The following is a 27707-nucleotide window of genomic DNA, read 5'->3' on the forward strand; positions in this document are numbered from 1 at the left end:
GCACTGGTGAGGCCCATACAGTTGAACAGTATCACACTGGCTGTGTCCCAAATGGAGCCCTATTCTCTATGCCGTGCACTACTTTTGACCAGAGCCCAGAGTATAGTGCACTACTTTTGACCAGAGCCCAGAGTATAGTGCACTACTTTTTAGCCCTATGGGCCCTGGTCAAAGGTAGTGAGTGCGCTCTATAGGGAATAGGATGCCATTTGGGAAACACCTACAGACATCTAGATTTGGCTCGTTCCACCAATTAGCTACCTTTTGAGTAGTCTAACTTTTTATTTCACTTAATTATATCATTCTGTCATAAAGAGCACATGTTCAACTTAATAGAAAACACTTTTTCCCCATCTCCAGACGGTAAATATATAAATATACTATTGTAAGTATCTATTAGGTGCCAAATAAAGTAACATGGTTGACGACTTCATCTAAAATCAGCCATAAATCTCCTTGTGACGGGGAATAAAAGTTTGTACACAGCAACAGATAGGGGCAATTATATGCTTACATCACTTAAAAAAAAATACATCTCTAGTCTATCTCTGGAGAACAGGGTTGACGTGTTATGCTCGACCCACTCAGAAATGTTGGGTTAAGTGGGTTAAAATTTTCATAAATTTTCACAAGTCACAGAGGATGCACAGAGAGACATGGGTTAAAATCGTCATATAAGTCACAGAGGATGCACAGAGACATGGGTTAAAATCTTCATATAAGTCACAGAGGATGCACAGAGAGACATGGGTTAAAATCTTCATATAAGTCACAGAGGATGCACAGAGAGACATGGGTTAAAATCTTCATATAAGTCACAGAGGATGCACAGAGAGACATGGGTTAAAATCTTCATATAAGTCACAGAGGATGCACAGAGAGACATGTCATATTGCTGAATTTGGGCACTTTAGCAAGTCTTTATTCATATTAAAAATCAGATGCATTGAATGTTCCATGTGGTCTTCATTTACAGTCAAATAACACGCTTTTGAAATGCAATATTTGTGCACAATTCCTACTTAATAAATCAAAGGGATGCAAAAAGCACTCGATTTACCGTCCGTAGCAAAGTCTGCCCTTTACATCTGCGAAGGATTTCAGGTGGACATGACATCTGACGTTGATAAGAGGAGATATGTTCTGGTCAGTCGTCATCCTTTTTCATCTTTCTCCCTCCCCTCTCTTTAGACGTGTTATATCTGTGAGGACCATGGGAGAGAGAGCAAGGCTGCTTGTGGAGCCTGCATGACGTGCAACCGCCAGGGCTGTCGACAAGCCTTCCACGTCACCTGGTGAGTGGTCCGTGTGTGTGTGTGTGTGTGTGTGTGTGTCTGTGTGTGTGTGTGTGTGTGTGTGTGTGTCCTCCCATCTGTCTGACTGTTTTACCTTGTGCAGTGCTCAGATGGCTGGCCTGCTGTGTGAGGAGGAGGGCCCTGAGGCTGACAACGTCAAGTACTGTGGCTACTGCAAGCACCATTACATCAAGATGGTAAGAGATGTATTCACGTCTGTTTTCAACTTTCTAGGAGATCTCCAATTCTTCTTTATTTGAATAGAATGAAATATGGAAATGTGTTATAAGAGTGTAGTGTAATAAGAAGACTTTGGAAAGGACTTACAACCTCCTCTTGGATTGGTAACGTCCATTCACATACTGCATTGAGGAAGGCAAGGAGACAGAGGTTTTCAACCCGGCGTGGAGAAATAGCTTCTTCCCCCTAGTTGCCCCTGTAGCTCTAGCTATTGCCCGTCTAGCTATTGCCCGTCTAGCTATTGCCCGTCTAGCTATTGCCCGTCTAGCTATTGCCCGTCTAGCTATTGCCCGTCTAGCTATTGCCCATCTAGCTATTGCCCATCTAGCTATTGCCCGTCTAGTTATTGCCCGTCTAGCTATTGCCCGTCTAGCTATTGCCCGTCTAGTTATTGCCCGTCTAGCTATTGCCCGTCTAGCTATTGCCCGTCTAGCTATTGCCCGTCTAGCTATTGCCCATCTAGCTATTGCCCGTCTAGCTATTGCCCGTCTAGCTGTACTTGCCTCTGTGACCATTATGGTTGGCAGCAGTGTGACTCTCTGCCTCTCCTCTGCGGGGTCCTGTAGCAGAGGAAGATGCGCTCCAGTGGAGAGAACACAGAACGCAGCTCCTTTGGCCCCTCTAGGGGGCGCTCCACGTCCCCCGCCCAGGACAAACACGGCTCCCACCACCACAGGCTCAGGAAGGTGAGTGTGTGTGTATTGTGTGTGTGTGTGTGTGTGTGCGCGTACGCGTTCCTGTATTTGCATAAATGCTCAAATCCTCAGCCTTTCCCTTCGGGTTTAATTCAGAGTCACAAGGACAAGATGAGGCAAAAGGAGCGTCATAAAAAGTCATCTGATGGTCTGGGGTCCTCGCTGTCCAGCAGCATGGACAAGGTAAAGCCAACCCCAATATGTACACCCCTAAATGCCCTCGGTCTCTGTCTCTTTCTTTCTAACCTCTCATCTCTCTCTCTCTCTCTCTCTCTCTCTCTCTCTCTCTCTCTCTCTCTCTCTCTCTCTCTCTCCTGTCTCTCTTCTCTCTCTCGTCTTTCCCCACCTCCACCCATCCTATCTGTCTCCCTTCATTGTTCTAGTATAACCATTTGGGCTCCTAAATAGTTTGAACTATTGCTTATTGCTAAGTTGATACATTTGAGAAAATTGTTTTATTCAGGTGAGGTCCTTGGTTAATCTCTCTAACAGGACCGTATTGCAATACTTTCTAATGAGCGTAAATGGCTTTAATCTATGACATCAAACCCCTTCTCAATCCATAATGATACACTTTCCCCCGTGGCCTCTCTGTGTTGTTGATTTAGTTGTCGTCGGGTCACCACAGCAACAAGGACAGCGAGGGGAATTCGAAGAGGTTGAGCTCTCACGGCCAGGTGGGACATCGCAGTAAGAAGACAGGAAGCATTGGCAAGAGCTGCTCCTCTTCCTCTTGCTCCTCCAGTCCCTTCAACACGGGTACAAAGCTAATCCTTTATGGGCCAACTAACTGGCCATTTTGTGTCCAAGCAACTTCTCAGTCAGTTCTGTTTGTGAATAACCAACTCTCTAGTGCAGAACTCTTTGGTTTGGTATAACTTCACTGTGTTTAGTCTGAACGTGTGTTTTTATAATGGTTTTAGGTATAACTCTACCGTATAGTGTTGTCTGGTTATTGTGCTGTGTTTAGGAATAACTACGGTGTGTATTCCCAGGTGGCGGCTCCCAAGACTTCCTCCCGTTCTCCTCTACCTCTCGTTTGGAGTGCGACCCCGACCGAGGAGCGGACGAGCATGGTGCCGAGGAGCACCGTGACGAGCGGACCAGATGGACAGCGCCTGAGGAAGATGACGAAGAAGAGGAGGAGGAAAAGGAAGAAGAGAAAGAAGAGGAGGAGGAATTGGACAATAGTAAATATCACAACAAGGCCTCTCTGCAGCCCCCGGCCCTGACCCCAGTTGACGGACCTCACGGAGGGTCGTCGCAGGGTCACGAGAGGTCAGAGGGCGAGGCCAACTCCTTTGAGACCAAGGTCACAATCTCCACCTTCGGCTCCATCATGCGCATCACTTCCTCCTCGGGTGGGCTAGGCGGCGGCAGCAGCAAGCTCCGCAAAATCTCCTCCTCCTCTTCCTCGGGGGACTACAAGCTTTCAAAGTCGCTTCTCAAGTCCCCGCACCTAGCCACGCCCCCTATACTGGAGGAGGCCGACCTAGAGGAAGACAAGACCACGCCCCCACCACCGCTGCCAACACACCGGGAGAGGAGGCACCGTGGCAACAAGAAGAGCCGGCACGGACCGGGGCGCCCGCGGGGGAGCAAGAACCGGGAGCGGACGGAGAGGCTAGAGGAGGAGTACCGTCAGCACCATCACCACACGGCTCCTGCTCCTGCTCCACCTCCTTCCCTAACCTCCTCCACCTCGTTCTCCTCGCTCTTCCCCAGCTCCTCCACCCTCCCCCACACAGCGTACTCCTCCACCCTGCCCACCTCCTCCCTCTCCTCCTCCTCCTTCCCCTCCTCCTCCACTTCCTCTAGCGTCAGTTTCTCCACAGGCCGCGGCTCCGGTGAGTCTCACCAGATCTGTCTGAGTGGGCATACTCTCTGTGCGGTAGCCCTCTAGCTTCCTGTGTGCGCATGAGTGACTGCAAGCATGCACTTGCATGTGAAAATAATACACAGCATTTCTGTGTATTGTGGCTGTGGATGATGAATGTACACATTATAAGTATGTGTATTTAGAGATGTTCAGGAAGCAAGATACCTCATTTAGAAAATGGCGGCCAGATTTAAGCTTGTACATATTTGCACTACAGAGAAAGAAAAGGATGAAGAAGTGTAACAGATTGAGTAAAAATAAGAGGGAAGAACCCTTGTATGAATACATTTGTTTGCTTATGACATTTTGAACAGAACTAGAAGTGCAGACTGCACATACGTAGTAAATCTTAGGTAGTTAGTGATCTGTGCGTCGTAAAGAGATTTGTTAGATTGTGGTTTTGTGTTGTGTCAACAGAGAGAGCATGTGCGTCAATGGCTGGGTTGACTTCCTGCTTCTGCTCTACTTTGACAAGATATGACCTCAACACTTTTATGTGTGCGGTTGTGTGCGTGTGTGTGTGTGTGTGTGTGTGTGTGCATGTGTGTGTTTAATAAATGAATTGCATTTATGAATTAAGTCTGATATTACTCTCTTGGTTAGGAATCTACACCAGCCACAAGGACCCTCTGTCTTTGAGTGGGGGTGTCTGTAACACCCCTCTATCGTTGGGCGGAGGCGTATGTAGCACCACTCTCTCTTCAGGACTCCTGCCATCTCACGTCTCCACGCTGCCACTTCAACCAGTCAACTCTGCCCTCAACACCCAGGTACTCCATAAATCAACATCATGTCTGCGTTAGAGCCTTACCCATACCCGCGGCATTCAGGCTCTATCCTACCCAGGCCCGATTGCTTCTGCCAAATTTAAGGCCCGGCCCTTGCCGAAATCAGAAATAACTTCCTGCGTTAGTCAATCCGTTAGCTGCTCCTCTCTGTCTGTCACAAGCTCCCTGCTCTGCTCATGGCGGCTCTGAGTCTGGGAGTAGCCATAGCAACGGCTCCGCTTGGGCTACTCTGCTCAATGAAGAGACATGAGAGAGCAGTTAGCTGTTAGATACTTTTCATCGCTCTAAACCCTGCCCGTACCCTAGTTATTGATGAATAAACAGGCCCCACCCGGCCCTAACCCCATGTATAATGTCAGAGCCCGTCGAGCTCGGGTCAGGTAGCAGAGCTTTAGTCTGCTTCCCAAATGGCACCCTATTACCTACATTTGAAGTCGGAAGTTTACATACACCTTAGCCAAATACTTTTAAACTCAGTTTTTTGCACAATTCCTGACATTTAATCCTAGTAAAAATTCCCTGTCTTAGGTCAGTTAGGATCACCACTTTATTTTAAGAATGTGAAATGTCAGAATAATAGAGAGAATTATTTATTTCAGCCTTTATTTCTTTCATCACATTCCCAGAGGGTCAGAAGTTTACATACACTCACATAGTATTTGGTAGCATTGCCTTTAAATTGTTTAACTTGGGTCAAACATTTTGGGTAGCCTTCCACAAGCTTCCCACAATAAGTTGGGTGAATTCTGGCCCATTCCTCCTGACAGAACTGGTTTAACTGAGTCAGGTTTGTAGACCTCCTTGCTCACACACGCTTTTTCAGTTCTGCCCACACATTTTCTATAGGATTGAGGTCAGGGCTTTGTGATGGCCACTCCAATACCTTGACTTTGCTTCCAAGGATGAACCAGACTTGTGGAGGTCTACAATTTTTTTATGAGGTCTTGGCTGATTTCTTTTGATTTTCCCATAATGTCAAGCAAAGAGGCACTAAGTTTGAAGATAGGCCTTGAAATACATCCACAGGGACACCTCCAATTGACTCAAATGATGTCAATTAGCCTGTCAGAAGCTTCTAAAGCCATGACATAATTTTCTGGAATTTTCCAAGCTGTTGAAAGGCTCAGTCAACTTAGTGTATGTAAACTTCTGACCCACTGGAATTGTGATACAGTGAATTATACGTGAAATAATCTGGCTGTAAAAAATTGTTGGAAAAATGTATTGTGTCATGCACAAAGTAGAAACTCTAGTTTCTTAACGTAAATGAGTCTGAAACTTCAAAGTGGAAATTACAAACTTCATGCGCCTTTTTAAACCTCAAGTACGCTAAGTTAAAAATGTCCTACTTTACAGGAAAGTTCTCCTGCAACAAGGTGATCAAATTAAGATCTTACATCTGTAGTGTACTTTGTAGTGCACTATGCAGGGAATATATAGTGCCATTTTTACTGAGCTTTTTACTGAGCTTATCAACAATATCATGTTACAACTAAAATAGTATCCCAAATGTGTTCAGTTGTAGGGTAAATGAGATCCTAACTTTGTTCTGTGTTAAACATTTGCAGGTGCACCCATGTTCCAGCTCTTCCTACAGCCTCAGCTCCTCTCAGCCATTTAGCAGGATCCTTTCTACTGCCCGTACACTGCCCTCGCTACTGAGCCAAGCCCAGACCTCACTTCAAGGTAACACACACACACAGTCGTTAGTGAGATACTTATGTTTGCTATGAAGTTACAGTGGGGCAAAAAAGTATTTAGTCAGCCACCAATTGTGCAAGTTCTCCCACTTAAAAAGATGAGAGAGGCCTGTAATTTTCATCATAGGTACACTTCAACTATGACAGACAAAGTGAGAAAAATAATCCAGAAAATCACATTGTAGGATTTTTAATGAATTTATTTGCAAATTATAGTGGAAAATAATAAAATGGGTGTTAAGCCTATGTTAAAATTATTAAAAGGCAAACAACGATTGTGATTGTGTTGAATTGTGTTTGGGAAATGAAGATAGACATGGTTTTAAAAGGGTAGTTGTAATATTTAATTTAGTACAGAAATGTGTATGCGGCTTAACTTACCGTGTCCCACAGCTCAACTTAACTTACCCTGTCCCACAACTCAACTTAACTTACCCTGTCCCACAGCTCAACTTAACTTACCCTGTCCCACAGCTCAACTTAACTTACCCTGTCCCACAACTCAACTTAACTTACCCTGTCCCACAGCTCAACTTAACTTACCCTGTCCCACAGCTCAACTTAACTTACCCTGTCCCACAGCTCAACTTAACTTACCCTGTCCCACAGCTCAACTTAACCTACCCTGTCCCACAGCTCAACTTAACTTACCCTGTCCCACAGCTCAACTTAACTTACCCTGTCCCACAGCTCAACTTAACTTACCCTGTCCCACAGCTCAACTTAACTTACCCTGTCCCACAGCTCAACTAAACTTACCCTGTCCCACAGCTCAACTTAACTTACCCTGTCCCACAGCTCAACTTAACTTACCCTGTCCCACAGCTCAACTTAACCTACCATGTCCCACAGGTCAACTTAACTTACCCTGTCCCACAGCTCAACTTAACTTACCCTGTCCCACAGCTCAACTTAACCTACCCTGTCCCACAGCTCAACTTAACTTACCCTGTCCCACAGCTCAACTTAACTTACCCTGTCCCACAGCTCAACTTAACTTACCCTGTCCCACAGCTCAACTAAGTTGTGCCAAGAGACCACTTTTTTTGGACAAGCTATGTTTTCAAAACAGAAAGGCATACTATATTTCCCTTGATGGAGTGATGCTGAATGTAAAAAACGGCTCAAGTTACCCCAGTGACCCCCAACGGGTAGTTTATCGGGATTGCTCTCTCTCCTCTCAGAGTCCGAGATGGACGACTGTCGCTTCCCATGTCACGACAACTCGCCACGAGAGAGCCTTTCCTCACAGTAAGTTTCTCTATGACTCACTGTCACTATCAACACAAATCTCTCTCACTGTCACTATCAACACAAATCTCTCTCACTGTCACTATCAACACTTTTATCTCTCACTGTCACTATCAACACTTTTATCTCTCACTGTCACTATCAACACTTTTATCTCTCACTGTCACTATCAACACTTTTATCTCTCACTGTCACTATCAACACAAATCTCTCTCACTGTCACTATCAAAACTGTTCTCTCTCATTGTCACTATCAATACTATTCTCTCTCACTGTCACTATCAACACTTTTATCTCTCACTGCCACTATCAACACTTTTATCTCTCACTGTCACTATGAAAATGTTCTCTTTCATTGTCACTATCTACACTATTCTCTCTCACTGTCACTATCAACACTTTTATCTCTCACTATCAACACTTTTATCTCTCACTGTCACTATCAACACTTTTATCTCTCACTGTCACTATCAACACTTTTATCTCTCACTGTCACTATCAACACTGTTCTCTCACTGTCACTATCAACACTGTTCTCTCTCACTTGCACTATCAATACTATTCTCTCACTGTCACTATCAACACTGTTCTCTCTCACTGTCACTATCAACACTGTTCTCTCTCACTGTCACTATCAATACTATTCTCTCTCACTGTCACTATCAATACAATTATCTCTCACTGTCACAATCAATACTATTTTATCTCACTGTCACTATCAACACTATTCTCTCTCACTGTCACTATCAACACTGTTCTCTCTCACTGTCACAATCAATACTATTCTCTCTCACTGCCACTATCAACACTATCACTGCCACTATCAACACTATCAACACTATTCTCTCACACTATCTCTTTTACTTTTGTATACTTTACCATTCCATTTAATTCTGTCTCTTGTGTACCAACTTCATTCCATTTCAATCTGTTTCCGTTCTCTGTAGCCATATCCCTGTTGATTTACCACTGTTATTCTCTCAGGTCTCCTATGAGCAGTCTGCCCTTACTGTTTGACCAGAGGGAGGGCGTGGGCCCTGGGGTCAGAGGTCGCCCTGAAAACGTCCCTCCATCCAGCTCCCACATAGAGCTCCTCCTGGAGAAGCATGGCAACGGAGAGATGGGAGCCAACAGTAAGTGCAGTGGGTTGTGAAATTATTCACCCCCTTGGCATTTTTCCTATTTTGTTGCCTTACAACCTGGAATTAAAATAGATTTTTGGAGGTTTGTATCATTTGATTTACACAGCATGCCTACCACTTTGAACATGCAAAATATTTTTATTGTGAAATGAAGAAATAAGACAGCAAAAAAAAAGAAAACTTGAGCGTGCATAACTATTCACCCCCCAAAATCAACACTTTGTAGAGCCAGCTTTTACAGCTTCAAGTCTCTTGGGGTATGTCTCTATAAGCTTGGCTCATCTAGCCAACAACTGGGATTGTTGCCCATTCTTCAAGGCAAAACTGCTCCAGCTCCTTCAAGTTGGATGGGTTCCGCTGGTGTACAGCAATCTTTAAGTCATACCAAAGATTCTCAATTGGCTTGAGGTCTGGGCTTTGACTTGGCCATTCCAATACATTTAAATGTTTCCCCTTAAACCACTCAAGTGTTGCTTTAGCAGTATGCTTAGGGTCATTGTCCTGCTGGAAGGTGACCCTCCATCCCAGTCTCAAATCTCTGGAAGACTGAAACAGGTTTCCCTCAAGAATTTCCCTGTATTTAGAGCCACCCATCATTCCTTCAATTCTGACCAGTTTCCCAGTCCCTGCTGATGAAAAACATCCCCACAGCATGATGCTGCCACCACCATGCTTCACTGTGGGGGTGGCGTTCTCGGGATGATGTGAGGTGTTGGGTTTGTGCTAGACATAGCCTTTTCCTTGATTGCCAAAAAGCTACATTTTAGTCTCATCTGACCAGAGTACCTTCTTCCGTATGTTTGGGGAGTCTCCCACATGCCTTTTGGTGAACAGCAAACATTTATTTCTTTAATGGCTTTTTTTCTGCCCACTCTTCCGTAAAGCCCAGCTTTGTGGAGTGTATGGCTTAAAGTGGTCATATGAACAGATACTCCCATCTCCGCTGTGGCATTTTGCAGCTCCTTCAGGGTTATCTTTGGTATCTTTGTTGCCTCTCTGATTAATGCCCTCCTTGCCTAGTCCGTGAGATTTGGTGGGCGGCCCTCGCTTGGCAGGTTTGTTGTTGTGCCATATTCTTTCCATTTTTTAATAATGGATTTAATGGTGCTCCGTGGGATGTTCAACATTTTGGATATTTTTTTATAACCCAACCCTGATCTGTACTTCTCCACAACTTTGTCCCTGACCTGTTTGGAGAGCTCGTTGGTCTTCATGATGCCGCTTGCTTGGTGGTGTTTCAGACTCTGGGGCCTTTCAGAACAGGTGTATATATACTGAGATCATGTGACAAATCATGTGATACTTAGATTGCACACATTTTTGACTTTATTTAACTAATTATGTGACTTCTGAAGGTAATTGGTTGCACCAGATCTTATTTAGAGGCTTCATAGCACAGGGGGTGAATACATATGCACACACCACTTTTCCGTTTGTTCTTTTTTAAATTTCACTTCACCAACTTGGACTATATTGTGAATGTCCATTACATGAAATCCAAATAAAAATCCAGTTAAATGACAGGTTGTAATGCAACAAAATAGGAAAAACGCCAAGGAGGATGAATACTTTTGCAAAGCACTGTACACCGGGATGCTTTGTGGCAGTCTATAATATATCTTCATTCTCTGATAATTTTCAGTCTGTCTTTTTTGGGCGATGTGTCTGCCTTTTTGACACCGTCTGTCATACACACCCGATGTCAACTGTATTTTTGGACTCTTTGAAGAGGAAGTGGATTCTTATCAACCCGAGTCAGTCTGATACACTTGCTTTCAGATCCTTTAAAATGTGCTGTGCTGTTCAGCGATGATCATTAGTGTATCCCTTAGGACCTGTCTTTGCACAAACAGTACTGTGTGACACAACAATCAGTATGGAAGCTGTACTAAAAAACGGAAGTGACTCGAATACAGTGCCATACTCTCACTCTCTTATTTTCTCACTTTCTTTCCTACCCCTTTTCCCTGTTTCTTCCCCCCTCTCCCGCCTCCCCCTTTCCGTCTCTCTCTCTCCTCCAGTTGTAGAGATGCTCCAGTCCCTCCACTCGCTGCAGCAGGAGAACCAGCGTCTCCAGGACCAGATTCTCAGCCTGACGGCCAAGAAGGAGCGGCTGCAGCTGCTCAACGTGGAGCTGGCCTGTCCCTTCCCCCCGCAGGTCCATCACTCCCACCACTCCGCCCAGGGCCTAGTGCCCACCACCACCCACGCCCACATCAGCTTCCTCTCCTCCGCACACGGTCAGACTCAGGAAACCCTCCTCATCCTCCACTCCTCATTCACCTCCTCTCAGAAGCTTTCCATCCTCCTTACCTCATTCGTTCTTAGAGTTAGTTTGCTAGTCTGAAAGGAGTGCCACCATCCCCAAACACAAACCTTGTTTTTGTCATTATAATCTGGACAGTCGTGTGTTGTGTTTTTGTAGTTGGTTCCCTGTCCCTGTATCTATATCCCTGTGTGTGTACTTCTCTTGTCCCTATAGACCCCCTCAGCACCAATAAGAGTCCCCTGTCTAAAAGCTGCTTCCTGAATGATACCTCCTTCATCACCTCATCCGAGGTGAGAACCCCTTTGTGCTCACCATACCTTACTTAGTACCGGCCAACACCTGAACCCACTGTGTAGTTACTTACACAACACTCTTACCCTTTATCCCAAACTGTAGCATTAAAGGTGACATCTGAGTTTCATTTCCAATCAAAGGTGCCGCCTCTACTTGTTTGTACATTGAGTAGCAACGGTCATCTAAATGGTTTAAAAGGTTTTTAAAATTATTCTAATAAATGCAACAGAAGGACAATGGATGAAGATACTTTTAGAATGTTTATAATCCATCAGATATTGACTGAGTTATAGCACGTAAAACATCTTACTGGCACGGAAAAATAAGGAGTTTAGGGATTTAGGTGGGAATTCAGGTATTCAATTTATTGTGAAATTGTATTTTTGTTATTAGAATGCACTCACATATAAATGTTCTTATTGTATTAGGTATTTTGGGGGGTATTTTGTGTTAAAATAAAGACAATTCTATGTGCATCGTTTGCATAAATACACCAGGTTTATTTGCATATGAGTAAATTAACATAAAGGGGTGGCACAGGGCAGCATCCCCCAAACCCTACCTCTGTCTACCCTATCTGCACTCACCTGCGCTGACTAGACTGCCCCATTAATTACTGTTGTTCTCACGTTCACTTGCATAATTCAACAAGTGTGTCAATAGCAGGATACCCTCAGATTAAAATCAACATGCTTGGCTCTAGATTTACACCTACAGTATCTAAACATACTTTGCATTTTTTTGCGAGATCAAACATAATATCACTTTAATCCAAGTGTTCATTTTCGAAAGTTGCTTTTGTTGGGTTCTGAGAATATGAAAATATACTTATTCGTGTCACTGATGGAGTGCTGAGGTTTAGAGGGTCTACACCAGAAGTTAAGGGTTATAGGAGGAAGGTATATAGTGTGTGCAACTAACCTTGGAATGTGTTGAGTGCAGGGAAGTGATTACATGTGGCAGGCATTGATAAGGGGAGAGAGCCATGGATTGGTGATGGATGGGGGGGGTTGAGGTCAGGTCACCTTAAGGGAGAAATAAAAGTTTATGGCCTGTATCACTAGTGTCCTGCCTAGCAGTAAAGAACGATGTTTGTACAGATGGGTAGGAGGTGACTCAGCCTATGAGGAACGGTTAAATATCAGTGCTTGTGTGAAAATGTGTTTGTCTAATGCAGCTGTATTGATCCTCTGGGAAGAATTCAACTTAAGCTTTCACAGTGTCCGTTGAGTGTTTTACTCTGAGAATTAGAACCTAACGCATCTCATTTGTAAACATGTCAACTGTATTACTTTTTAAAATTCCACAAAAAAGTGAACGCCCATTGAAATCAAGTTATCTTTCTTGTGATTTAAGTGTCAAGATGGTGCGTTATATCCCTAACGAAGTTTTAGCGTTTTTTTATAGAATCAGTGTAAAGACAATTTATTCCATTGAGCCCATTTTAGCCATTACCAGAGTGTGTTTGACAGGTTGTTATAAACGTTTCCACGGTCGTAACGTTAAGCAAGAGTATGAAAGAGTCGCAGGAATAAAATGAAAGCAATTCATCCAGCGAGATTTAAGTGACAAGTGGATTTTCATCCCTCAAACACAGGAAATAGATGACTGAAAAAGACAGATCTTCAGGTGGGCGCGAGATGCGTGTTATTACATTGAGGGAATGTTAATATATGAAATATGGGGAAATTAAACTTACAGATTGCACCTGTAAATGAACCATAACTGTCCCATTAGTTTTACCCTGTGTTTTTATCATCCGACTCTAGGAGCTCCACTCTGGTAGTCCCTCCCGCAGTAGCTCCTCCCTCTCCTTCCAGAGCACTCCACCCCCTCAGCAGAGCCCCGCCTCCTTTGGCCAGCCCTTGCTGAACGGGCTGGGTGGGCGGGTTTTGACTGACAGCCTGGGGGGCCTCAGTCAGGCCAGCAGTTCCATGGTGGGCGGGCTCATGGCCTCCCAAGCAGGAAGTCCCCAGCTGAACATGAACGGCATGCTGGGCAGCCTGAACGGGGTGATCCAGTCACCTGTCCAGAACGGCCCCCAGCCCACCCTACCGGCCCTGCGGCCCCAGCCTCCTCCTTTGGGCCTACAAGCACTGGCACAGGGCCTGCAGCTCCCCAAGAGCATGAGTCCGTGAGTACCTCCTCAATGTCTGATCACCAGAAAAGTATAATGATTGGTGATAGTGTTGGTTGATTGTTTTGTGAGGATGTTGTTGGTTGATTGCTGTTGATCAGTTGTTGTTGTTGTTGTGATAGCCACGGCCACTATTTTTGTGACAATGATACATTTTTATATAGTCTGATAGTGACAGACAGTTGATTTCTTGTTGTTACTGGCTGTGCTGACAGATTCTGGTCTAGACTGTTACTGTAATTTATTTTTGTTGTGACTAATGGGTTGGCTGGCTGAGTGTTGTTTGGACTGGAAGTGTACCATGATGAGTAATATTTAACATGGTTGTATTTCAGGTCTTCTCTCCTGTCTGAGCAGCAGAAGCAGCTCCTTCTCCAGCAGAACTTTACTCCAGTAATGACTCTACCATGCCCTACAAACACACTCAGACATGCAAACACTTGCAGTACACGCACGCTCGTGATCTTTGGTAACGCAATACAACACAACCGTGATGAGATGGTTATCATATGAAGTTAAGATAAAACTGAAACAGTATTAATGGATAGATTGTCAGGACCGAAATAAGAGATACATTATTAAAATATAGCTGCGAGCAGCAATGAACGGGGTTCACAAAGCAAGCACTCAATCATGTAGGAACTACAGTGCCTTGCGAACCAGGGTAGCCTAGTGGTTAGAGAGTTGGACTAGGAACCGGAAGGTTGCAAGTTCAAACCCTGAGCTGACAAGGTATTCATCTGTCGTTCTACCCCTGAACAGGCAGTTAACCCACTGTTCCTAGGCCGTCATTGAAAATAAGAATTTGTTCTTAACTGACTTGCCTGGTTAAATAAAGGTAAAATAAAATAAAAAATATATATTCGGCCCCCTTGAACTTTGCGACCTTTTGCCACATTTCAGGCTTCAAACAAAGATACAAAACTGTATTTTTTTGTGAAGAATCAACAACAAGTGGGACACAATCATGAAGTGGAACGACATTTATTGGATATTTCAAACTTTTTTAACAAATCAAAAACTGAAAAATTGGGCGTGCAAAATTATTCAGCCCCCTTAAGTTAATACTTTGTAGCGCCACCTTTTGCTGCGATTACAGCTGTAAGTCACTTGGGGTATGTCTCTATCAGTTTTGCACATCGAGAGACTGACATTTTTTCCCATTCCTCCTTGCAAAACAGCTCAAGCTCAGTGAGGTTGGATGGAGAGCATTTGTGAACAGCAGTTTTCAGTTCTTTCCACAGATTCTCGATTGGATTCAGGTCTGGACTTTGACTTGGCCATTCTAACACCTGGATATGTTTATTTTTGAACCATTCCATTGTAGATTTTGCTTTATGTTTTGGATCATTGTCTTGTTGGAAGACAAATCTCCGTCCCAGTCTCAGGTCTTTTGCAGACTCCATCAGGTTCTCTTCCAGAATGGTCCTGTATTTGGCTCCATCCATCTTCCCATCAATTTTAACCATCTTCCCTGTCCCTGCTGAAGAAAAGCAGGCCCAAACCATGATGCTGCCACCACCATGTTTGACAGTGGGGATGGTGTGTTCAGCTGTGTTGCTTTTACGCCAAACATAACGTTTTGCATTGTTGCCAAAAAGTTCAATTTTGGTTTCATCTGACCAGAGCACCTTCTTCCACATGTTTGGTGTGTCTCCCAGGTGGCTTTTGGCAAACTTTAAACGACACTTTTTATGGATATCTTTAAGAAATGGCTTTCTTCTTGCCACTCTTCCATAAAGGCCAGATTTGTGCAATATACGACTGATTGTTGTCCTATGGACAGAGTCTCCCACCTCAGCTGTAGATCTCTGCAGTTCATCCAGAGTGATCACGGGCCTCTTGGCTGCATCTCTGATCAGTCTTCTCCTTGTATGAGCTGAAAGTTTAGAGGGACGGCCAGGTCTTGGTAGATTTGCAGTGGTCTGATACTCCTTCCATTTCAATATTATCGCTTGCACAGTGCTCCTTGGGATGTTTAAAGCTTGGGAAATCTTTTTGTATCCAAATCCGGCTTTAAACTTCTTCACAACAGTATCTCGGACCTGCCTGGTGTGTTCCTTGTTCTTCATGATGCTCTCTACGCTTTTAACGGACCTCTGAGACTATCACAGTGCAGGTGCATTTATACGGAGACTTGATTACACACAGGTGGATTGTATTTATCATCATTAGTCATTTAGGTCAACATTGGATCATTCAGAGATCCTCACTAAACTTCTGGAGAGAGTTTGCTGCACTGAAAGTAAAGGGGCTGAATAATTTTGCACGCCCAATTTTTCAGTTTTTGATTTGTTAAAAAAGTTTGAAATATCCTATAAATATGTCGTTCCACTTCATGATTGTGTCCCACTTGTTGTTGATTCTTCACAAAAAAATACAGTTTTATATCTTTATGTTTGAAGCCTGAAATGTGGCAAAAGGTCGCAAAGTTCAAGGGGGCCGAATACTTTCGCAAGGCACTGTATATGTACATAACTACCTCAATGACCTCGTTCTTACCTCTGCACAATGACTCGGAACTGGTACCCCGTGTAAATAGCCAAGTTATCATTACTCATTGTGTATTTATTCCTTGTGTTATTATTTTTGTATTTTTCTATCATTTCAAAATGTTTCTCTATGTGTTTTTGGGAAAGCCTGTAAGTAAGCATTTCACTGTTAGTCTACACCTGTTGTTATGAGGTATGTGAGTTACTGGTGTGACTGACTGATACTCAGGTGAAAGTGGACATAAGCAGTTTCGATTGGTTTGAGTATTTCTTATCTGGATTGGGGTAGGAAAGTTCTTTCCTAAGGAACCTTCTGCCCTTTGGGAATTGCTTACTGTGTGCCAGACTTCTAGTTTCATATTGAGTTGAACTGAAGACGTATAGCGTAGCAGGATAGGGTGAGGTTAGATAGGATGAGTCTGGGGGTGAGGTGGCAGAGGTGATTGGTAGGGGGCGGCTGAAGCTACAGCCCTGGAATGGCGGCCCACTGCTGGTGGTTCAGGTGTTGCCTGAGCTTGATCAGGTGTAGCTAATGCCAACACTGGGAGCTGCGTTGGTGTACTGTTTTGGACTGGAATTTGTGCTAGAGGGTGCCATTTGAAACCTCAGCTTCTCCAAGATTGCTCCATGATTTTCAACAGTTGCCTATAAACCTTGCATCATAGCTTTTTGTGGATGGGATTGTCATGACCTATGATGGATGAGGTCATGGGTTGTCTTTGGTGTCCGGTTATGGGGTTTGGACCTGGATTAGGTTTGAACTTTGAAGTCTCCCAGTTGTTCCTCAGATTCTTTGTACTCCTGTGCAGGGGTGAAAGAAAAATTAATTTATTCCCGGTACGGGACGTCCTGTAGTGCACCAAAACAAATGTAATAACATATAGAATCCCTATTAATTCAATAGGATCTCTGGGCCTAGTTGTAAAGAATTGTCATTTAACTTTTCATGTATGACCTTTTATTTGGTATTTTATTAGGATCACCAATAGCTGTTGCTAAAGCAGCAGCTATCCTTCCCGGGGTCCACACAAAACATTAAATAATACAGAACATTCGTACACAACAGCTCAAGGACAGAACTACATCAATTGAAAAATGGCACACAGCCAACATATCAATACATACACAAAATATCTAGGTCAAATTGGGGAGAGGCATTGTGCCATGAGATGTTGCTTTATGTTTTTTTTCCAAAGATTTTTGCTGTTCATCTGAGCAATATGAGATGGAAGTTCCATGCAATAATGGTGCTATAATATTTTACACTTTCTTGAATTTGTGGCATAAAACACAACCAGTAATGATGTTTTCATTTGATTGTCAAATAATCACTTCAAAGGGCTCCTTTACTAGGCTACCCGCGCACGTTCATCCACTCACAACATATTTCCAGCCTCAGTGATGAATGAAAGAGACATCTGTTACACAAAACACCAAAAAGTATAATGACATTTGGCAATTGTCATTAGGCCAGAATTTATGTGTCCACTACTGTCCGCGCACGTCTCGGTGTCCGCCACTCATCCCTGACTCGTCAAAATGTCGGGGGTTTCAAACCACCTCGCATTGGAGCGTAGACTATACGACCCGTTTGCAAGTCCATTCACTCATTTTTCATGCCTCTGACATGCGGTAATGATAAAAAGCGGTGTAATAGCCTACAGCTCTCTTATAATTATTGGTACAGGCTCATGTTTTACCGGTAAGGCGTACCTCCATCTTGTTTGTTGGGACGTCACATCTTTTCCGTACAGCCTTACTTTCACCCCCGGCTGTGGTTGTTCCATACAGTAAAGGTGGGCTGTAGAAGGAGGTTTTGACTGGTTCAGAGTTCAAAGTGTCACATCGATAAGAATGCAGAGGAAATGGAGCAGGAATCCAAATAGAGCGGTTTATTGAACACAAGGGATGGCATGGTGCACCTTCACAAGTGCAGTCTCAGTGCTATGATGGGGTTTAAAACCAGACTGAAGCATTTCGTATACATTGTCTTCAGGAAGGCAGTGAGTTGCTGTGCAACAGCTTTTTCTAAAATTTTTGAGAGGAACGTGAGATTCGATATAGGCCGATAGTTTATATTTTCTGGGTCAAGGTTTGGCTTTTCAAGAGAGGCTTTACTGCCACTTTTAGTGAGTTTGGTACACATCCGTGAGCCGTTTATTATGTTCAACATAGGAGGGCCAAGCACAGGAAGCAGCTCTTTCAGTAGTTTAGTTGGAATAGGGTCCAGTATGCAGCTTGAAGGTTTAGAGGCCATGATTATTTTCATCATTGTGTCAAGAGATATAGTACTAAAACACTTGAGCGTCTCTCTTGATCCTAGGTCCTGGCAGAGTTGTGCAGACTCAGGACAACTGAGCTTTGAAGGAATACGCAGATTTAAGGAGGAGTCCGTAATTTGCTTTCTAATGATCATGATCTTTTCCTCAAAGAAGTTCATGAATATATTACTGCTGAAGTGAAAGCCATCCTCTCTTGGGGAATGCTGCTTTTTAGTTAGCTTTGCAACAGAATCAAAATACATTTTGGATTATTCTTATTTTCCTCAAATAAGTTGGAAAAATAGGATGATCGAGCAGCAGTGAGGGCTCTTCGATACTGCACGGTACTGTCTTTCCAAGCTACTCGGAAGACTTCCAGTTTGGTGTGGCGCCATTTCCGTTCCAATTTTCTGAAAGCTTGCTTCAGAGCTCGGGTATGTTCTGTATACCAGGGAGCTAGCTTGTTATGACAAATGTTTTTAGGGGTGCGACTGCATCTGGGGTATTGTACAAATTTAAATTGAGTTCTTCAGTTAGGTGGTTAACTGATTTGTGTCCTCTGGGTAGACAGAGGGAGTCTGGAAGGGCATCAAGGAAGCTTTGAGTTGTCTGAGAATGTATAGCATGACTTCTGAGGATCCTTGGTGGGGGTCTGAGCAGATTATTTGTTGCGATTGCAAACGTAATAAAATGGTGGTCCGATAGTCCAGGATTATGAGGAAAAACTTTAAGATCCACAACATTTATTCCATGGGACAAAACTAGGTCCAGAGTATGACTGTGGCAGTGAGTATGTCCGGAGACATGTTGTACAAAACCCACTGAGTCGATGATGGCTCCGAAAGCCTTTTGGAGTGGGTCTGTGGACTTTTACATGTGAATATTAAAGTCACCAAAAATTTGAATATTATCTGCTATGACTACTATGTCCGATAGGAATTCAGGGAACTCCGTGAGGAATGCTGTATATGGCCCATGAGGCCTGTAAATAGTAGCTATAAAAAGTGATTGAGTAGGCTGCGTAGATTTCTTGACTAGAAGCTCAAAAGATGAAAACTTAGTTTTTTTTGTAAATGTAAATTTGCTATCGTAAATGTTAGCAACACCTCCACCTTTGCTGGATGTGTGGGGGGGATATGGTCACTAGTGTAACCAGGAGGTGAGGCCTCATTTAACACAGTAAATTCATCAGGCTTAAGCCATGTTTCAGTCAGGCCAATAACATCAAGATTACGGTCAGTGATTAGCTCATTGACAATAACTGCCTTGGAAGTGAGGGATCAAACATTAAGTAGCCCTATTTTGAGATGTGAGGTATCACAATCTTTCAATAATGGCAGGAATGGAGGAGGTCTTTATTCTAGTGAGAATGCTAATGCGAACACCGCCATGTTTAGTTTTGCCCAACCTAGGTCGAGGCACAGACACGGTCTCAATGGGGATAGTGGAGCTGACTACACTGACTGTGCTAGTGGCAGACTCCACTAAGCTGGCAGGCTGGCTAACAGCCTGCTGCCTGGCCTGCACCCTATTTCATTGTGGAGCTAGGGCTCTGTCTATGTTCGTAGATAAGATGAGAGCACGCCTCCAGCTAGGATGGAGTCCGTCACTCCTCAACAGGCCAGGCTTGGTCCCAGAAAGATGGCCAATTATCTACAAATTCTTTCTTTTGGGTGGGGCAGAAAAAAGTTTTCAACCAGCGATTGAGTTGTGAGACACTGCTGTAGAGCTCATCACTCCCCCTAACTGGGAGGGGGCCAGAGACAATCACTCAATGCCGACACATCTTTCTAGCTGATTTACACGCTGAAGCTTTGTTGCGCTTGGTGACCTCTTGACTGTTTCATCATAACATCGTTGGTGCCAACGTGGATAGCAATATCCCTATACTCTACACTCGGAAGCCATGAGAAAGTTGTCTGGCTGCGGGGACGAGGGGATTTATACTACCATCTGTACTTACTGGTGGCACAGACGCCGTTTCATCCTTTCCTACACTGAAATTACCCTTGCCTAACAATTGCGTCTGAAGCTGGGCTTGCAGCACAGCTATCCTCGCCGTAAGGCGATCGTTCTCCTGTATATTATGAGTACAGCGACTGCAATTAGAAGGTGTCATGTTAATGTTACTACTTAGCGTCGGCTGTTGGAGGTCCTGACGAACCACGTCTAGATAAAGTGTCCGGAGTGAAAAAGTTGAATGAAAAAAAGTTGAGTGGGGGAAAACTAAAAATATAAAACGGTAATTAAAAAGTAAAAACCATAAAGCTGTCAGGTAGCAAAGTAAGGTTAGCAACAAAATGCACAGCAGCACGTAAACAAGTTCGCAAGTTGTGACCGGAAATAGGGATCGCATGGGGAAAGGTTGCAGGATTATGTTGTGGTTTACTAGGGAAATACAAGAGGGAGATACAAACACATGTTAACATAAGCATGACTGACAAGCACAGAAGGGATAAATAAATGACATGCATCTCACATGCCGGACTGACAGGAAATTGTATTAAGTCATTTGGCAGCAGTATACAACTTTAACGTCAACTAAAAAGGATCTTAATATTAACATTTATACATCTTCAATAATATAAAGTACTCACTTGTCAGTCATGCACAACATGGACAGGAAAACATGAGCTGACCACCCCATGCATTCACCAACAGGGATAAGGAAGATTGGAGGGAGAAACTGCTGCTTAAATAGTCAAGTGTGCTAATGAGCAGAATGGAGCAGGTGAGGTGATTGGCAAGGGGGGGCGTGGCCAGAGTAGAGGGGAAACCTGGTTTCTGCCATGAGCCTTTGTAACAAATATAGTGTGACCATCTTTGAATGCATCAATGATATTTTCTCAAACTCTTTCTCAAACCAAATTTGGACTGAATCTGACTTTTAGTCCATGAGAATAACATGTTTTTATGACTATTTTAAGCATTAGCGTCACATAGTCAAAAAAGTGAATTGTTAATAGTTTCCATTTTGTTTTAAGATATCAATGCCAAACTTATGGTTCTTCGTGGTAATGTCTTTGATGACCTAAAAAGTTTCAAGTTGATAGGCCATTGTGAAGTGGATTTACAAAGGATTTCAATTTCAAAAACTCAGCCATCTCTCAACCAATCCCTTAGCTTTTCTCAAACTAAGTTAAGAGATGGGTCTACATAACGAATTGTATTTGGATTTATGGTTCATGACAATACGTTTTTCCAAGGTTTTCCAAAATTTCCAAGATGGGGGAAAATCTGTCCTCACGGACAAATTTGTTCAGCATGAGGAAAGACACCTACATTGTCTTCAGAAAGTATTCAATCCCCTTGACTTATTCCACATTTTGTTATGTTACAGCCAAAATTCAAAATGTATTAAATATTAGTTTTTTCCACCCATCTACACACAATACCCCATAATGACGAAGTGAAAACATTTTTTTAGAAATGTTTGCAAATGTATTGATAATGAAATACAGAAATATCTAATTTACATAAGTATTCACACCCCTGAGTCAATACATGTTAGAATCACCTTTGGCAGCGATTACAGCTGTGAGTCTTTCTTGGTAAGTCTCTTAAGAGCTTTTGCACACCTGGATTGTACATTATTACATTATTACTTTAAAGGAAATTTAAGTCGAAACTGTAACTAGGCAACTCAGGAACATTCAATGTCATCTTGGTAACCAACTCCAGTATATACAGTTGAAGTCGGAAGTTTACATACACTTAGGTTGGATTCATAAAAACTTGTTTTTCAACCACTCCACAAATTTCTTGTTAACAAACTATAGTTTTGGCAAGTCAGTTAGGACATCTACATTGTGCATGACACAATACATTTTTCCAACAATTATTTACAGACAAAAGTATCTATATCCACAGTAAAACGAGTCCTATATCAACATAACCTGAAAGGCTGCTCATCAAGGAAGAAGCCGCCATAAAAAGCCAGACTACCGTTTGCAACTGCACATGGGGACAAATATCGTAGTTTTTGGAGAAATGTCCTCTGGTCTGATGTAACAAAAATAGAACAGTTTGGCCATAATGACCATCGTTATGTTTGGAGGAAAAAGAGGGAGGCTTGCAAGCCGAAGAACACCATCCCAACCGTGAAGCACGGGGTGCTTTGCTGTAGGAGGGACTGGTGCACTTCACAAAATAGATGGCATCATGAGGGAGGAAAATTATGTGGATATATTGAAGCAACATCTCCAGACATCAGTCAGGAAGTTAAAGCTTGGTTGCAAACGGGTCTTCCAAATGGACAATGACCCCAAGCATACTTCCAAAGTTGTGGCAAAATGGCTAGGATTTTACTAGGATTAAATGTCAAGAATATTGAAAAACTGGGTTTAAATGTATTTGGCTAAGGTGTACGTAAACTTCCAACTTCAACTGAAAAGTACATTTGTCTCACAGTTTCTGTTGGATAGCAGACTGGTACTCAGTGATGTGTTGTGTTGGATTTGCCAAAACATAACACTTGGTATTCAAGACATGAAGGACATTTATTTGCAGTTTTACTTTAGTGTCTTAGTGCAAACAGGATGCATGTTTTGGAATATGTTTACTCTTTACAGTCTTTCTTCTTTTCCCTGAGCGGTTTCCTTACTCTCCTGCAACTGAGTTAGGAAGGACACCTGTATCTTTGTAGTGACTGGGTGTATTGATACACCATCCAAAGTGTAATTAATAACTTCACCATACTCACAGGGATATTCAATGTCTGCTTTTTAACATTTCTACTCATCTACCAATAGGTGGCCCTTCTTTGCCAAGCATTGGATAACCTCCCTAGTGTTTGTGGTGTTTGAAATGCACTGCTCAACTGAGTGACCTTACAAATAATTGTATGTGTGGGGTACAGAGATGAGGTAGTAATTCAAAAACATCTTAAACACTATTATTAGTCCACGCAATGTATTATGTGACTTGTTGAGCAACTTTTTACTACTGAACTTATTTAGGCTTGCCATAACAAAGGGGTTAAATACTTGACTCAAGATATTTCTGCTTTTCATTTTTTATTAATTTGTAAACATTTCTAAAAACATAATTCCACTTTGACGTTGTGGGGTATTGTGTGTAAGCCTGTGACACAAAATATCAATGTAATCCATTTTAAATTTGGGCTTTAACACTTGAATACTTTCTGAAGGGACTGTACATACAAAGTTTCAAGACTCTAGGTCAAATGGGGCGGTGGATATGACGGTTTAAGTAAGACTGCTTATAACAGTGCCACCTATAGGCCAATCGGTGTAGAGGACCATTTTTGCCCAAGTTGCTCATGGCCTCTAGTGCCAAATGATGAAAAAAAAGTTAACAATCTGCTTGGCTGTTAACCCCTAATTATTCAATGAGTGTGACCATTGCCAAGTTTATTTCGGTCCCAAAAAATAAATGGAGAAGAAAAACAGCATACAGTATATGCTGCAGTCTTTTTTTTGGCCCAGCACCTTTGGATTCATTTTGGATGTGCATATCACTACACATTTTCAAGTCCCTTATGTCTTGGGCTGTGTGTGTCTCAGGAGCAGCAGGTGGTGGTCTTTCAGATGCTGCAGCAGCAGCGGCAGAGGGAGCTACAGCGACTCACGCTAACCGGGGCCCTCACCTCCACCCCCACTTCCCAGTCCCCCAACCTGGGGGCCTCGCCACTGCAGGGTGGCCAGGGAAACCCACTCTTCGGCCTGCAGGATAATGCACTTCACAAGCCCGGGGTGAGTGTCGATATGCAGTTGTTCGAGACTCCTTATTTGAATAGACCATTGTATAGGTCAATTCTTGATCAACTGAAGCTATAAAAAATAAACTGCTTTGTAGGGGGTTGACTTGCTTTGTAACGCTGTTAAACCGGATGATATACTGTAGCTGTATACCTCATCAATGTTGATAAATGTATGTGTGGGCCGAACATCTAAACTCACAGGTCTGTTTTACATGTGTTTGATTTCAGGGGGTGGGAGAGAAGGGCGGAGACAAGAATGGCTGACATGTCATCTTCATGTCTGAACTGTTGCAGCTGTAACAGCAGCTATAACAGGGGAAAGGAAAGTAATTGAGCTGTTCCATCAGAAACTAATGTCACCTTTAATCTCTACCTGAAAGACTCTTGAACTCTCTGTCTTCTATCATCTCTGTCTTTCCCCCTCTTTTATGAATGTATAATGGATTCAATTTAAACGGTTATGTTTTCTTTAATGCATTGAATTCCTTTTATTTGAGGACGTTTTTCTTCTTCTAGGTCTGTGTGTGTGTAGGCAGCTTTCAGAGGGCATGAATACAGTGGTCGGTAATTGAATTGCACTAATCTGTTAGCTAGACCAATTGCGTTTGCTCTTGTAGCAGAGCCAGAGACTCTGGAGTCCTGACGGTAAAATGTGGAGAGTATTGGGGTCCAGCATAGAAATTGGACTCTGGTGATCAATTCCAAATCAACCCCTAGCCGCTAATCTCAAGGCACTTCCTGAGATCTGAAATGATTAGATGGGCGTAAACAATATGATGACTATTCCACCTAGCCAATCAGAAGACAAGGTAAATCAATTACCTTGTAACTTTAAACCTATCCAATCCTTTTAGATCTACTGGAGTGCCTATGGGTAGGGCTAAGTGTCGACTTGGAATTTGGGTGTGAGTGTTTTGGGCCAAAGTGTCCTTAGGCCATAACTTTACTGAAGCACTGACCCTCCACTTAAGCAAGTATACCCCTGTGGAACCAATGTATCCCTCCAAACATCCTTGTTGAGGACAAACTGTCTGACACCTCTCTAAACATCAACTGTCTTCCTCAAGGTCTGTCTTCCTTTCATTTTCTTCCCTCCCATATATTGTACAACTATGATATTCCTATTCTACCCTATTAAATGTCACAGCTACAGGCTGGCATCAAATGATCTGGGGACTGGCATTGACAGTGTAGAATGCTAACTATGCCTCAGTCCACCCCTGAGAATTTAGAGAGAATGTATGATGTTCGATATGTGTGCCACTGCCGAGATTAATCAAACGAAACCAAACATTTGAAAATTGTCAAAGTAAATATGTAAGAAATTCATATTTTTGTTTCCTCAACCCATGTGTACTTTGCTGATATATAGAACCTAATAAGGGACATTTGGTACTTACTGTTTCTAGGCTACTTGGAACTGACAAGTTAGTGATTGATTAGTATGAATATTTTGCACTCTATCCTGAAGTGTTAGTGTTTTCTTATTTGTTTCGGTTGTACATATTGTTCTGTTGATGCCCCGGAAAACTAGTTGTTCTTTTAGCAATACTGTATAGTTGTCAATGCCTTAAAATAATGCTAGAGTTACTGAGGAAAATCAACTCACCCTTAACAGCCAAAAGGCAGCTTCTTTTCTCTTATCCATTTCTTAGTCTAGTTTTTGTTCTGGTTACATTTACCGTTATTTCAGATTTAGGTGAAAGCACTCTTTTCAATCTTACCATTTATACTATTGATAGGCAACGGTGATAATGTCAACAATTGTAAAATGAAAATATGTTTATTGGTAAGTCTGAAATCATCTGTAATTGTGTCTTAAGATGCTGCTCAATGTTCTGTTTTTTAGAAGAGCTGACAAGATATGTTAGATGGTATCACTTTACTTTGTCTTAAGATCTATAAAATGCTGTCATAGCAATGACATAGCAGTCATGGTATTTGTGACTATGTTCTTATACAATTGTGACTCAAACTCTTATTGCTTTCATCGGGTCAGTGTTGAATCAATTGTCATCAGCTGACTTTATCTGTTATGATACGACTGCCCATGACATCTGTTACGTCATTCTAGTAACACCATTATGTACAGTATGTCTTACTACTGAGATCATGATGCCAAGTCATACATGTTACCATTCAGAACACATAGGCAACTCGGGAACTCTAATATGTAACTTTCTTTACTGCCTGCTGCATCTACATTCCTGTGTGGCACATAATAACAGGTCCTTCTGTGCTGGGATCAAGCTAATCTATTATCATTGGCCGTTCTCCCAGGTCTTTTAACTCACTGTTAGACTGGAATAATATTTTTCCTTTGTGGTGTTCGTTACTCATCTTATTTGATCATTTCCTAATTTAAATATGGTCGAAGATCATTTCCAAATGTGTATTCGTTTTCTGTTTGCAACCTCGATATTGACCTCCCGTACATGTGATGTCGGTAAGTATTGGAACTGTTCTGTTTTTTGTAGTTTGTTGTCAGTGAGGAACTTTCAAGCGACTATGTTAGTTGGTAAAATACCGTAGCAACGAGACTATAGGAGAATGTTAACGTTGACAACACATGAGCCTATTCCTCCATATTGACAGGACTTCCGAAGGAGGTCTGCGGTTGAACAAGTACGTCCTTTATGAGTTGTTGTACGATTAAGGTAATAATCTAGGAAAGAACATGTCGAAGAGATTGTTTTTGACTGACAGAGTACTGCGAAGGAATCTTGAAAGGGAATCTTTCCCATGTTGCACTGGGGCGATTTGGCCCAATGAAATGTAAATCATTTTTTAAATATACTTTTGTTCTTTTTTATTGTTTGAGTACAAATTGTATACTTAAATGTGTTTGTGTAGAGACACATTCATTTTCTAAGCTTTTAAGTTGGGTAACCAAGATAATCCATGTTGTTATGTATGTATGTATGTCATTATGTGTATCTGTTATGTATTACAGCATATTTAAGTACCTCTCTCTCAAAGAAGTTTGATGAAAATGGAACTAACTTCTTGGGACATAAAATGCATGAAATGCAGTTAAGTCTCGCAAATCAGTAGCTAAATACCAAGTTTGACTACGCATAGTTTTTAAATGCATTGTTCTCAAAAAATGTTTTATGAAATTTAAGTTGAGCACTGCATTTGAGAAAAGACAAGCATTGTTGTCAATGTACAGTGTATTTGTTTGAGAGAATTAATCAACAATGAATTTGCCAATATTCAGATTTAATGCCCTGTAAAGTATTTTGATATTTTTGTGTAAAAATTAAAAAGGTACAATTAAGACGACTGAACTTTTACTGTCAATAAATGTATTTTACTGAATTGATTTGCATGTTCTCTTGGTTTCAAAGCTGTATTTACAGACTGCGGCATTGACAAAGTCCTCATTGTGTTGCATCACTTACTTGAAGCAGCCTGTCATAATGCCTTCATGAATCAGTCATAACAGTGTTATGAACAGTCATAACTGAAAAAGAGCGGCTCCCCAGTTGGGCTGGCCTGTGACGCACTGACACATTTTCCAGTCAGAGGAAAAAGGCAAC

General features: G+C 42.5%; 1 protein-coding gene across 2 annotated transcripts in view; it reads left to right on the forward strand.

Annotated features, from left to right (window-relative positions):
- LOC139370424 (protein AF-17-like) overlaps positions 1-27485 on the forward strand; it is a 30892-nt gene extending 3407 nt beyond the window's left edge. Inside the window, exons 5-20 of one of the 2 annotated variants that reach the window (XM_071109895.1) lie at positions 1192-1295; positions 1399-1492; positions 2102-2221; positions 2327-2413; positions 2839-2989; positions 3226-4077; positions 4713-4879; positions 6466-6583; positions 7782-7848; positions 8833-8981; positions 11012-11230; positions 11473-11549; positions 13323-13687; positions 14026-14083; positions 23969-24157; positions 24394-27485. In XM_071109895.1, coding sequence (XP_070965996.1) covers positions 1192-1295; positions 1399-1492; positions 2102-2221; positions 2327-2413; positions 2839-2989; positions 3226-4077; positions 4713-4879; positions 6466-6583; positions 7782-7848; positions 8833-8981; positions 11012-11230; positions 11473-11549; positions 13323-13687; positions 14026-14083; positions 23969-24157; positions 24394-24429 — 2853 coding nt within the window. In that variant the 3' untranslated portion in view covers positions 24430-27485. Of the gene's footprint in view, positions 1-1191; positions 1296-1398; positions 1493-2101; positions 2222-2326; positions 2414-2838; positions 2990-3225; positions 4078-4712; positions 4880-6465; positions 6584-7781; positions 7849-8832; positions 8982-11011; positions 11231-11472; positions 11550-13322; positions 13688-14025; positions 14084-23968; positions 24242-24393 lie in introns of those variants that run through there. The other variant, XM_071109894.1, reaches the window with a different exon arrangement.
- Positions 27486-27707: the final 222 nt, after the last annotated feature.

The sequence above is a fragment of the Oncorhynchus clarkii genome, chromosome 17 (genome assembly GCF_045791955.1).
Source record: "Oncorhynchus clarkii lewisi isolate Uvic-CL-2024 chromosome 17, UVic_Ocla_1.0, whole genome shotgun sequence".
NCBI classification, from domain to species: Eukaryota; Metazoa; Chordata; class Actinopteri; order Salmoniformes; family Salmonidae; genus Oncorhynchus; species Oncorhynchus clarkii.